Source organism: Enhydra lutris, unplaced genomic scaffold, assembly GCF_002288905.1.
Source record: "Enhydra lutris kenyoni isolate GAN:26980312 unplaced genomic scaffold, ASM228890v2 scaffoldscaffold29, whole genome shotgun sequence".
NCBI classification, from domain to species: Eukaryota; Metazoa; Chordata; class Mammalia; order Carnivora; family Mustelidae; genus Enhydra; species Enhydra lutris.
In genome coordinates, this window is record NW_019154113.1 from 4542536 (window position 1) to 4554892 (window position 12357).

At 55.0% G+C, this 12357-nt stretch overlaps 1 protein-coding gene across 1 annotated transcript in view; it reads right to left on the reverse strand.

Moving 5' to 3' along the window:
- LOC111152708 (leucine rich repeat kinase 1) overlaps positions 1-12357 on the reverse strand; it is a 127898-nt gene that overhangs the window by 42906 nt on the left and 72635 nt on the right. Inside the window, exons 11-19 of the mRNA XM_022511281.1 lie at positions 12222-12298; positions 7606-7735; positions 6929-7041; positions 6288-6502; positions 4035-4199; positions 3369-3541; positions 2272-2392; positions 1825-1984; positions 1128-1404 (exon numbers count right to left, since the gene is read on the reverse strand). Of these exons, the coding sequence (XP_022366989.1) occupies positions 1128-1404; positions 1825-1984; positions 2272-2392; positions 3369-3541; positions 4035-4199; positions 6288-6502; positions 6929-7041; positions 7606-7735; positions 12222-12298 (1431 nt within the window). The remainder of the gene's footprint in view (positions 1-1127; positions 1405-1824; positions 1985-2271; positions 2393-3368; positions 3542-4034; positions 4200-6287; positions 6503-6928; positions 7042-7605; positions 7736-12221; positions 12299-12357) is intronic.

Consider the following 12357-nt stretch of genomic DNA (forward strand, 5'->3'; position numbering starts at 1 on the left):
AAGAAAGGCAGCTGGGATTCGTATGCAAGCATTCTGGCCCTGTGGTCTCACCCACTGGACTATAAGCCTTCCAGAAGACTCGGCCATAACCTGGGTAATTTTATGGTTCAACCGGTCATATGTGTGTGCAGAACCGACTTGCTTTTATTGAGTCCTGGTAACCCCTCATTCCTCTTACCTGTTGGTAAAATAACTGGAAAATTCTCTGATTTCGGCAATACTGTAAACTTAGAGGCTGCCTCATTTTGCATGGACCAAAGTCAAAGACATCCCTTGTTCACGGTATGAGGGATCATGCAGACTTTCAATCCCTCCTTGGGGTTTCTCCTTTTAGGATCCCCTCGTGGCTCCCAGGGGGCTGGAGGGACAAGAGGCCCTCTCCCACAGTTACACGATTGAGTGGAAATCTGCGGGGTGCCTCGGGCACGGTGGCCCAGCTCTGGCTCCTAGAGGCCCAGTCTATGCAGGTGGAGTCTCTGGGCTGGCCACACAGGGTCCAGGCCAGCTTCCCAAGAGTCTCAAGTGGGCATGACCCCAGAGGTCTAGGACTAGCTCTAGCTCTAGGGAAGCAGGTGGTGACACAGTCTACGGTACGTGCGTGGAAAAGGTCTGCGGGTTTGGGGTCCTGGTTACTGCCTCGTGGGCGACATCAATATCAGACCCAGGAAGCAGCTGAAACTGAAATTGGAACACGGAGGCCCTGTGTGCCCAGCCAGCTCAAAGGCAGCATCACTGGATGGGACCCACACGTACCCACCCCCACCCCGGGCCCTGCCCCCCTGCATTTGGAAACCAGGCTATATAATTAGTGTCCCCTTGTCACTTATCCCATTTGCATTCACCAAATAACCAAACAATCCACTCTCTAAAATATGAGCCCCCCCACCCTGCAAGATATTTTTAATGCCATTCATGCATGTTTTCTTGTATTTTTTTTTCAGTGAATGCGTTTCTTTGAAGCCCCTGAAAAGAGACCCCCCCGGGGCCCAAAAAGGAGAGGACAGCCCAGGCGGGCAGGTCATCCGTCCCCACGGCCCGTGTCTGGAGCTCTTGGTCAAGCCCCCAGTGACCCCAAACCCCACTCCTTCCCTGGGGGCGCAGCATGAGCGGCCCGGTCGTGGCCTCACCTGTCGTTGGCCACAGGCAGGGCGATCTCAAACTTGGCCAGGAACTGGAAATACTGTTCCTCTGTCTGCTGTGTGAAGCCGGTCCCCACCAGCAGCATCCTGAGGTCTTCTGCCCGGATCACCCCGTTCTTGGCCACCGACCGGGAGCCCTTGATGTTGAAAATCCTCTGCAGACATTCGGACAGCCAGATGGGGTCAAGGAAGTAGAGGTTCCTCAGGCCGTGGCTGGTGTCCGGGAAGTGGAGCAGGGTGCCGGTTTCTATGAGGAAGCTGATGGCTACCCAGGGAAGGGGAGCAGCGTCAGACAAAGGGTGACAGGGACTCTAGGGTGAACTAGTCCCTAGGGGTCCGGGTCACTGGTTCTTCTTGGGAAGCAAGCAATGCCCCCAGCACACGTGGCCCTGCAGATGGCTCTGCTGCCCCGTCCCGGGTGCCCTAGTGGCACCCCGGAACTCTTGCCAACCTGCTGATCTGATGGCCCGCTGGGGAGCTCCAGCCCGCCCACCTCCAGCATTCGCAGATCCCATCTTTGCAAACGTCCCTACTCTTTAAACCACGGACCCCCCTTCGTGTCACAACCACACCAAGTGCTCTGACGGTCACTTGCAGACAGGTGCCAGCAGTGAAACACGGGACTGCCCCTTCCCAGGGCTCCCCCTGCCCCCACCCCCCCGCCGCCCTCTGGGGTTCCGCTCACCGGACTGCAGGTCCTCGTAGTCCTTGATGTCCTTGTCGGGCATCTGCTCTACCAGCTGCTCCAGCTGCCGGTCCGTCAGGTACTGCACGTCGTCGCCCAGGCTGCGGCGCTGCTGCTCGGCCAGCATGGCCTCCCGGAGGCTCAGGTAGCTTCTGGGGATCTGGGCGACAGGCGGGCTGGCTGGGCCCCCGAAGCTCCCGAGCTGCGCCCCGCCTACCTGGCCCCACCTGCTGCCCCCCACTCCCCGGAGGCCTGAGCGGGTGACCTTCTCCTCTCACCCGCTCACCCCTGCACCCCCTCAACCTTGCACCCTTGCACACCCCTCCCCCAAAACTGCTTGCATGGGGACCAGCGCGACTGAGCACGCAGCATAGGTGCTGGGATTCCCGACAGAAAGGGAGCGCCACCCCCCCACCCCGGGTTGCAGCCGGAGGCCTGAGCACGCACCAGCCTCCCCGCAAGTCTCTGACAGCCGATGGTGCTGCCCACGTCCTTCATGTTGCACGTGACATGGAAAATCAGCTGCCGCAGCCCCTCGTGGCCTTCCAGACTCTTACAGGAGAGCTCGCTGTGAGAGCAAAACAGAACGTGATCCCTCGCCACACGGCTCCTCTCCGACAAGCTGGGCAGCATCTCTGTGTCCCTGGGTTTTGTCCCTCACGCGGGCATGTTAAAAGGACCCGGGAAAGGTGAGCGCAGAGACACGCATTAAGGGCCCACTTGGTGCAACGCTCTGTGCGGGGAGCGATGCACTGTGTCCCGAGTGCACCCATTTTACAGAGGAGGAACGTGAGGCCCGAAGGTGCAAGGTGACCCCCAAGGACACAAGCTGGAAAGGCAGAGGCAGGTTGGACAGGTCCTGTTATCGCAGGCCTCAGGGGTGTTCTCAAGGGCACATGAGGGAGTCCTGAAGCTCTGCATCAGGGTCCGTGCGATCCTGTGCTCTGAGGCAAGCGGAAGTGACCCCGGCTCATCCCTGCACCAGGACTGCAGCACCCCACCCAAAGGGGGGGGGACCCAAGAGCCCCCAGCACAGCATAGCAACCCACACTTGCTTCCTACGACAGAAGTCGTGCTTAACTCGCTGAGCTCCTTCCACCATCTGTGAAGAGGGCACAATGGTCCCCATAACCCACGGGACCGTCAGGAGCCCAGGGACAGGAGGGGAGAATCAACAAGTTCAGGGCCTCGATCCCACTGGCACCGGCTCGGACCACTCAGACCCAAAGTGAGGACCAGGACCACATGGGGGGCCTGTGATCCGTCCAAGATCAGCAAATGGGACAGGTGGTACACGACTTTCTACATCTGGGTCTCACGGGGGCCGTGCACGCTCAACACAGGCCACAGGCAAGGAGGGGACCCTGAGGAGGGGACCCATGGGGTAGGGAGGACCCACACACCTGGGGAGGGGGTGTCCGCGCTCTGCCCTGCCAATCCACGAGCGGGAGCTTGTCCTACCCGGGGCGGGGAAGACGGACACGTGAGGGCGCCGCAGCCCCAGCAACCGCTGGGCACCAGGTGCGAGAGAGCAGGACACTCACTGCAAGTGTTTGAAGGTGATGTCGGGGAAGCCTGTGGCCCGGGACCCGGAGGGTGAGCGGCATAGTGCCAGCACGTAGGCGCGCAGCGTTGCGATTCTCTCCACTCGGAATTTGGTTTCGATCAAGTCCAGGTGCGTCCCGACCACCAGCACCACTGCGTTTGGGGCCTTGGCCTGCCGAAGACAGCCCCACAGCTGAGCACAGATGCGGGACTGGGAAACAGCTCCCGGGAAACCTCCGGAAACCTCGAGGGCATGTTGTGCACGAAGAGGTTCCAGGAGAGGCATCCCAGATGGGCTGGATCTCTGTCCCCTCAGCCAGTGTGTCTGCCACCTGTGACCTGGCCTGCATCCAGGCTCTTACCATCTTTACCTATGAAAGGGCGGGGGGCTCTGTCTTCTTTTTGGGTCCAAGGTGGGGGTAGGCTCTTAAATTTAAGGTAGAAGAAAATGACGAGGGCGCGGACAACCATCTGGCTGAGGAGGGTTTTAAGGGCTCCACGGTGACCTATGAATCAGGGGCCCTCCTAACACCCGCCATGATGCCCAGCGTTTCTCCCTGACCATTTCCTTCCCCACCACCGCATAAAGGGGGATGCTTCGGAGAAGTGGTGGGCCCCCCATGAGGCTCCGAGGCCCGCAACCTGAGGGTCTGGCGTCTCCTCACCTCGATGTTGAGCAGCCAGAACTGGAGGCTGGCCACGGCCTCCTCGCCCAGAGCCAAGTTCCAGACCACCACATACAGGGCCTTGTCTGTGAAGAAGCACTGGTTGACGGTGGCCATGCTCGCGGGGCCACCAATGTCCCAGACAGTGAATTCCACAGACTCCACCTGCTTGAGCAACAAGAGCCGCATTTAGGAGGCATTTAGGACCACAGCCATAGTCACAGCCACACTGAGGTCACCGACGGCTTCCGGTGCTGTGCGTGGGGCCTAAGAAAGGCACAGCCATGGAAGGGCTCGGCCAGTCCTGCTGTCTCTCTTGGGAATCAAGGAACCCAAGCGAGGGAAAGGGACCCAGCAGTGCCAAGGTGGGACTTCTGGAAGCTTCTATCTACCGCTCACAGAGCACAGGGCCAGGCGCTGGAAGGCGGGTGCCCATGGGCTGGGGTGTTTGTGTCCACCTATGTCTGTGGAACACTGGGGACACGGTTGTGTCTCTGTCTCTGCAGCAGATGGTTAGACCTCCTACTGGAGGGAACCCCCGGGGCTGACATCGATGCTCATGCCAAGGCTTAACCTCCATCCATGCGAGGGCACGGCCGAGGACACGGGCAGAGCGCAGCGCCCAATGAGGGAAGGCGCCCCCCGAGGGTGATGGGAAGCCGTCCCGTCGTGGGAACCAAACAAAAGATTAGCTGTTGTGTTGCCGGGAAAGTCTGTGTAAACGGTGGTTTCTCTGTCATCCTGTGAGCTCAGAGTCTGGCCCGAGCAGAAAGACGGCAGCCTTCGGCACCAAAGGGTCGTTTCCACGACGTAGCCCGCTGGCCGCCGAGACAAGGCGTGCTGACCTGCTTTTGCAAAGGAATGAAAACGGACAGCTGTTCTCAACTGGCTGAGGGCCCAGACACACGGGCAGGGACGGGCCTCCGCGTTCGAGAGATCAGGTGCTGGTGGTCCCTTGACAAAGGAGGGGAAATTATAGCGCCGGCTGAAAGGAAGTGGGGGCCGAGGGACAGGAAAGATGGAAATGGCAATTCACCCCTCGGACCTCGGACAATCATTTGCTGAAGACCGGCTGGAAGAAAGTGATACTGAGTAATTACTCAAAAAACAAAAACAAAACAGAACAAACAAACAAAACCCAACAAAACGAAACAGGAGAGAATCCAGAGATCCTGGGTGGTTTTTAAGAGCCTCCGGACATGAGTTAGTGAGATTCACTCCTGGGGAGTCCTGGGGGGGCAGGGGTGGTGGTTCTGATACTACTACCAGGCGGAACTCTGCTCTCTAGAGAACCAGTGTCTGAGTCTGTTAAAATATATAACTTAAATGCTTAATGACCCGAACTTAGAAAACCTGACTTGGCAAGTGATCTTGTGCAGAAGACTCTGCAAGGGAAGCTGTCTCTAGTCGGCCCTGTGCTGGGGGCCGTGGGGGGCCATCGTGCAGCCTCTGGCCCCAAGACCTGTCTGTTTTGCCCTCAACAGCCTCCTCGCACCCGGGTCCTGGTGTGGTTCCGTGTAACCACAAATACGGCAACAGCTAAGGGAGGCGTGATAGGGGTGCGTTCCTTCCCTGAGCTGGAAGAAAGAGCTAAGCACTCGTGCTGTGCTCTATCCCCCCAACTCTTCTGCAGGCTCTTTCCCCCGATTCCAGGGCGAGCCCGTGTTCCTTTTCCTTTGGCTCATACTGAACAGAAAACAAGATGATTAATGGGGTCGCCAGAGGATTCGTTTTAAATAGGGCTTAAGAACTGGACTTTTCAGAACCTGGGATGGGAGCCGGTGTCAGCGGGGATGGACATTCATTCCAGGGGCGCCCTCAGCCTCCCCATCAGGGGCAGGTGAGCTGTGTCTTGCTGCCTATGGTAGCAGTTTGCTCTCTGCTCTCGGGGACAGCTACTCTGGACGCTTTGAAATGCCATCCTTAGGGCCAGGAGTGGCAAGGCCTGGCCACTGCTATCTTTAGAAGCCCATCAGAGAAATCTAATGGACAGCCAAGACTAAGAACCACTGGCCCGAAGCCTCCACTTAACTATAACAGAACAACCACGAAGTCATGTGAAGAAATTATTAAGAAACTATTCACCACCCTTGACAGGAGCTGGTCTGAGACAGCAGACAGTGGCTCTTATAAATATTCGGGGCCTGAGGCTCCAGGCTGTGAAAATCCCAGGCTCTCTGGAGAGGGGAGAGAGAAGGGGCCCGGGAATCTCCCTCCCGCCCACGGGGACTCAGCACGCCGACCATCCTTGACCTTGGCTCTTGAGCCAGCTGGCCTCTGGAGCTCCCACTTGGTGGTCCTGATGGTGGCCTCGCTGTGCACCACCTGGGGGGCCCTCCCCGTCTGTAAGATCTCCAGGAGGGTGGACTTGCCCTGGCGCGGAGGACCCACGATGATCATTTTCATCAGCTTGCACTTCTCTGCTTTCCGTAGCTGAGCGCGCAGGTAAGACAGCATCGCTTTGGGGCCTGGGCAAAATCACAGAGCAGGGAAGGTAGACGCCGCTGACGTATGGACGAGAACACGCTCGCAGCTCTTGGGAAACAAAATCCTGTCTTGAAGGAACACTTTCCCCATGTTCTAATGGGGGATGTGGAGAGGGAGATTGGGTTGGACGGTGCAGGGAAGCTGTAGTCATAATTATCCCAACAGTGGAGTCCAAAAGTCAAGGACCTAAAGACGGTATCCTTCCCGCCCACAAAATCATAGTTTCATCACGTGGTTAATTGCAGTACAATGGCGCTCAGACACCATCACTTTCTGGGTCATCTCTCTGCACCTGCCCAACCACGGGAGCCTAAGCTGCTTCCGGCCCAGGTCCTTAACGACTGGACTCGAGTCCTCTTTTCCCGGGGCGGTTGGGGTGGGGAGGGGTGCTGCCTCGGAAAGCCTACCTTCTTTTTTGATCTCCGCGGGCACGTTGGTGATGTTCAGGTCTTCGATGTCCAACTGCCAGAGGTTGCTCAGCTGCCCCAGCTCCGCCGGGAGCTCACGGAGGCCAGGATTGCTGAGGGGACACACACACCGTGGGAGGACACAAAGAACTACACGCATGCGTGCACGTGGCAGGCTGTCAGCCTCTGGGCCCTGCACCCCCAGCCCAACATCTCGAGCGTTCCGTCGAGACAGTTATCTCCGAAGCCTTCCTCGCTGGAAAGACAGCTCTGCCTTCTGCAGAGCCCCGTGGCTTAGAACCAGATTTCCTCCCCCAACATCCTCTCTCTTCTATCGATTAGGACGCCATAAAGATTATCAGTGTCTCTTCTCAAAAAGGCAACATAACCGAATTGATATTTTCATTGTTTCTCACACTGCACTCCCCAGCGGTGGCCAGTGGTAGGGATACGGCGAATGGAAGGATGAAGGACTGAGCAGTTCTCATTAGGACAGAAGGCGTCAGGCATCATGGCCTCTGCCTTTCCCTTTCCCACCTCTTTGACGAAGCCCGGTTCTCAAAGTCCCCCTGCTGCCTCCCCGTACATAGATGGCTTCCTTCCCCCGCCCCGGGGTCTGCGTCCTCAGATGGGAGACAGAAGCACACTCAGTCTCCCCCTGCCGGCTGGGTACTCACTTTCCCAGGTAGAGCTCTGATAAACTCTTCAGGAGGCAAACCGAAGGAGGGATGGCGTCCAGGTGATTGTCGTTCAGACAAAGGACTTCCAAACACTCACTTAGGAAGGCTGGAAATTCCAGCACCCCCGCTGCAAAGAGATGCCAAAGCAGAGGGAATGTTGGCAGAGGATTCTAGACCATCCCGGCATGGCCTGGAAGGTACCCGGGTGTGCGAGCTGGCAGCAGCCTCTGGGGGGCATTTCGGCAAGTCGACCTGAGTAAGGTGCTTGTCTTCCTGACCGAGGGGTTCTAATTCCAGGGGTTGGTCCTGCAGATGTCCCTGCACGTGTGTGACCAGGTTGTAAGGGCAGGACACTCCCAGGCACACTGTTTGTAACAGCAAAGACAGAAGACAGCCCTCCCCCCGCAGGGAGGCAGCTGATGAGCGACAGGGATAATATATAATTATTGCAAAGCACGAGGCAGGTCTACACGCAGGGGTGAAGCAACATTGGACAGCTACTGGTGAGCGAAAACGGGTGTGTGCAGGCGTGGGAGCAAACGCACAGCCCGTGCACTATGTACATTTCACATATATATTTTACAGGCATAAAGATATTACGCGATGCGGGCCACAGGCATACGACATCACAGGTGTGTGCACACGCACCACACGTGTGTGCATGTTACATGCCGCTACAGGCATGTGAGCACACACAGGCACACATGCGTGTACACGGATGTTAGACACAAACATAACGGTAACGCACACCCCACCACTGTCTCTGGGGAGGGGAGTGACTAGGAGACTGGATATTCATGCCACACCATCTGACACCATTTAAAAATTCTGTTTACGGCGGACACATCTTCAATTAAAAAAAAAAAAGCCAATCCATTAGCAAATAATACAACGGGCTTGGTTTTTATGCTTCCTAAGATGCCACTCTCTGAAAAGCCAGCCAACTCTCTCGTGTTTAAGTGACTTCGTGAATGGGGTTAGTTATGGGATTCCTATGGAGATCGTGTCATATGTGTTCCTTCCTCGGGCACCAGAGCGTGGGAGCCGAGAGCGACTGGGGCCGGGAGCTTGGACTCACACACTGATGGGGATCAGAGGCTTAGGTTTCAGCAAAATCTCCAAAGTGCCTTATCCTCCCTGGTAAGGGGGGGCAGGACTCCATGCCTGCAAGGGTGCCTTTCAGCCTCAGCTCCCAGAACTCAAGATAAAAGACTGCCCCAAAGCCCTCTCCCCGGCCCTCTGCCAGCCCAGCAAGATAGAGAAGCAGGATTCTTTTGTTGGGCTGGAGCCACTTTCCTGCCCTTGATCACAACTTCCTCCCTTTGCTCTGGCTCTTCTCCACACGTGTCACCCGCGGTATCAATGCTAATGGGGTAACCTGGCATCCGAGAATGTTCCAGAAGAGGCGATAATGGAATCCCGAAATCGGCGCCCGGAAAACCAGCCCAGCGGGCCCCCGTGGGAATGGAGGGGGGGGTCAGTGCAGTGCCTTCTGGAGTGTAAGGAAGGTGCCACAGACTTTTAAAGACGGCTTTGAACGTAAGAAAAATGTTCAAAAGGACTGCTTTCTCCCCAATGATAAAGAACGATTCACTTTAGCCTGCGCCGACACACACCGAAGGAACATGCACGGGAAGGAAGAAAGGCTCACTTTCTTCCCCGAGAACACACTCAGAACACCTGGCCCCTGTGTTTTCTGATTTTCAGGTCGTCCCTCGGTGTTTACGAAGCCCCTGTAAGCAGCAGGCGGATGGAATAAGGAATTACTATTGCAGGAGCAGCACCTGTCACAGAGCCACTGCCCCAAGTGGCGACGGGCCTGGGAGAGCACAGCTCGAAGTATTTATGAACTGTAATCTTTCCTAAGTTATTTATGACTCTGCTGGTCTGAGTTTTACCGTAAAAACGGCTGTCCAAATTATTTTTGGACAAGGCCACCGCGCAAGTAGGACTACTTCATTGTACACAAATCTCCTTGGAATTTTACTATCCATCGGCACACAAGTTAGCTTTTACAGGTCATTCCTTACCCGAGGATCAGCGGCCCGCCCGGAGGATAAGCCCCACGGTGGGGAGAATTTGCAACGGGTCTCCTTCTTTTCATGCTGGGGTGGGCCTCAACTTTTGAGACGAAATGGACAAACTCAAGAGGCCTTTGTCAAGGGCCAAAGCCACCACCCAACTCTGCCAGGGAGACTTCCAAGGGGCGCAGCCTCCTCACCTGGCTCCCCAGACGGGCTCCAGCCGGCCACTGGCAAAGCCGTTTTCCAGAACATTAGTACATGCTCCTGTCATGTTTCTTCGTGGTGTGCCTTTGGCCTGGCACTCTGGCGGCTTCGCAAGGAAGCTTCTGGTCCCTGTGAGTGCTGGGCCCTACCTCCTCTTGCCCTTCTGCATTTCCATCCTGGAGACACCTTTCTGACCCACTCGAGTTCACAAGCCTCAACCAACAGTAACAGAAGCCTGACCGAGATCCATTCCCCAGCTACCCTTTCCACGGACAGTATACCCTTTCAGCGTCAATGAGAAGAAAGAGTTTGTCCTTCCTTCCAAGTCAAATCCCTATGTTTGGACTCAGTTTCCAAAGTCCTAAGGCCCCGCATTTTAAAAAGGATGAGTTATGAAATTCCTCATGATATGTCCCCATGAGTGTGGTTTGGGGCCTTCTCATCAGTTTCTGGGCCATCTGGATTTCCTTTCCTGCCAACTGTTTATACCCACTGCCCTCCCCTATTTTTTTTTTTTTTCCAATTGAGTTGTCCTTTTCAAAAAATTAATTTGTAAGCAGTCTTTGTGTATCAGGGACTTAAGCCAATTTGTGTTGCAATGATTTGTGTTGAAAATATTCCTTCGCAGTCTGTCTACATCATGGCTCAGTTTATGATGCCTTTTACTGAACAAGACTTTTCAATTTTTACAAAGCCTAAGGTTTTGGTCTTTTTCTAGTGACTTCTGGATTTCCCACCTAGGTTTTAAAGGACTTCTCCATCCACAAATTATACCTATATTCTCTTAAATGTTTATGGTTTTCTTTTTCTTCTTTGTTTAAATCTGAAACCTACATGCACATTTTTGCAGTAGAAGTAAAGTAGGGAATCCAGTGTGGTGACTTTCTCCTTCCCACTGGACAGGCAGGTACACCACAGTATTTATTAAAACAATTAAGCGTGTTTCCCCCACTAAACTGAAATGCCCCCTTTGTCATATACTAAATTCCTATTATTTACTTAGGTCTGTTCCATGTTATTTTTAAATCACACGTAAAAAAACATACGCACTCATTCATGACTGATGCGTATGGATATCGTATGTATAAACACACATATCAGGTCATTAAGAAGAGTAACAGGTGGACAGACTATTTAGGTCCACCTCCTGCAAATGGGTCTTGGCCTCTGGCATTTCTCGTCCCCGTCTTACACCACCTGTACTAAAAGAGTGCTTGGCCAACAGAAATGGAGCCAAAGAAGAAAGTTATGTTACACTGAGGATGACCTAAATACTGGTTCCTGTTCTCCGGGACAGCGTCTTGAGGAATATTTCTGTGAGCATAGCTGGCTTTACAAGTCTTCACTTTTGGGTTAAAAAAGAGGGCTGGCTGAGGAGCTCGAGGGACAGGTCCACACCTTCCCCCGTACCTCCCAGAAGACGATGAATGAGAAGAAGTGGTTTTCCTGGAATACCGTTGGCTGATCTGGCCTGGTTGTGAGACCAGTCAGAACATTCTAGCAACAGACCCGTTTCTGATGAGTTTGGGGGAAGAGGCCAAGCCCCTCAGGCTGGCCAGGACAGTGGGGCTGTGTTTCCACGAGGCCTTCACCAGCTGCTATAGTGTGGCCGTGAGGACTTCATGGTGCTGCTCTCCCCAACCTTGGAGTTGGGGTCCCACTGTGCTGGGGTCCCACAGTGCTGGGCTGACACCTGGTTCTGTAACCGAGCAGCCACATGACCTGGGCAAGTGAGTCAGCCCCTGTGCTGCAGACTGGACTGTGTCCCCCCCAAAGCCCTAGCCTACCCAAAGTGATAATTGGAGTTGGAGGCTTTGGGGGGTAATTAGGTTTAGATGAGGTCATGAAGGGAGGGTCCCCATGAGGGCACTAGTGTCTTTAGAAGAGATACCAGAGAGCTTGCTCTGTCCGTCTGTCTGTCTCCCTCTGAGAACACAGCAAGAAGACCCTCACGAGGAGCCTGATCGCAGACTTCCAGCCTCCAGAACTGTGAAAGCATACATTTTCAGCATCTCAGCTGCCCAGTCTGTGGTTCTCTGTTACGGGAGCCTGAGCTGACTGCAACCCCTAGCCTCCGCTTCCTCATCTGCAAAATGGGGGAACCCCAAGCCACACCCCATGCCATGACCCTTATAGAAAGGTACTAACAGGTGTACCATCTCTAGGCGGTGCTCACTCACAACAGAGCTATCCACACATTTATATACCAGTCTCATCAGACTGCAAACAGGAAAGAAGTTTCAGGGTACATGCAGGCCAAACCTGTCTGATGAGGCACAGGGCACGCCCAGGTTTTTCCGGGGAAACGCCGTGCGAGGGCGACCCCCGGTGGTGGAGCAGGGAACTGCCCAACCGGCTGTCTCATCTGCCCCCATGGACACACACCTGTCTCGGTCCCAGAACGCTGGCGCCCTCTGGTGGTGAAAAAGGAAATACGCTTTGTTTTCAGTCCGTCTTCATTTCTGCAGGAGCAAGAAAAAAAAAAAAAAAAATCAGATTTTGAGGAGACCGTGACAATTTT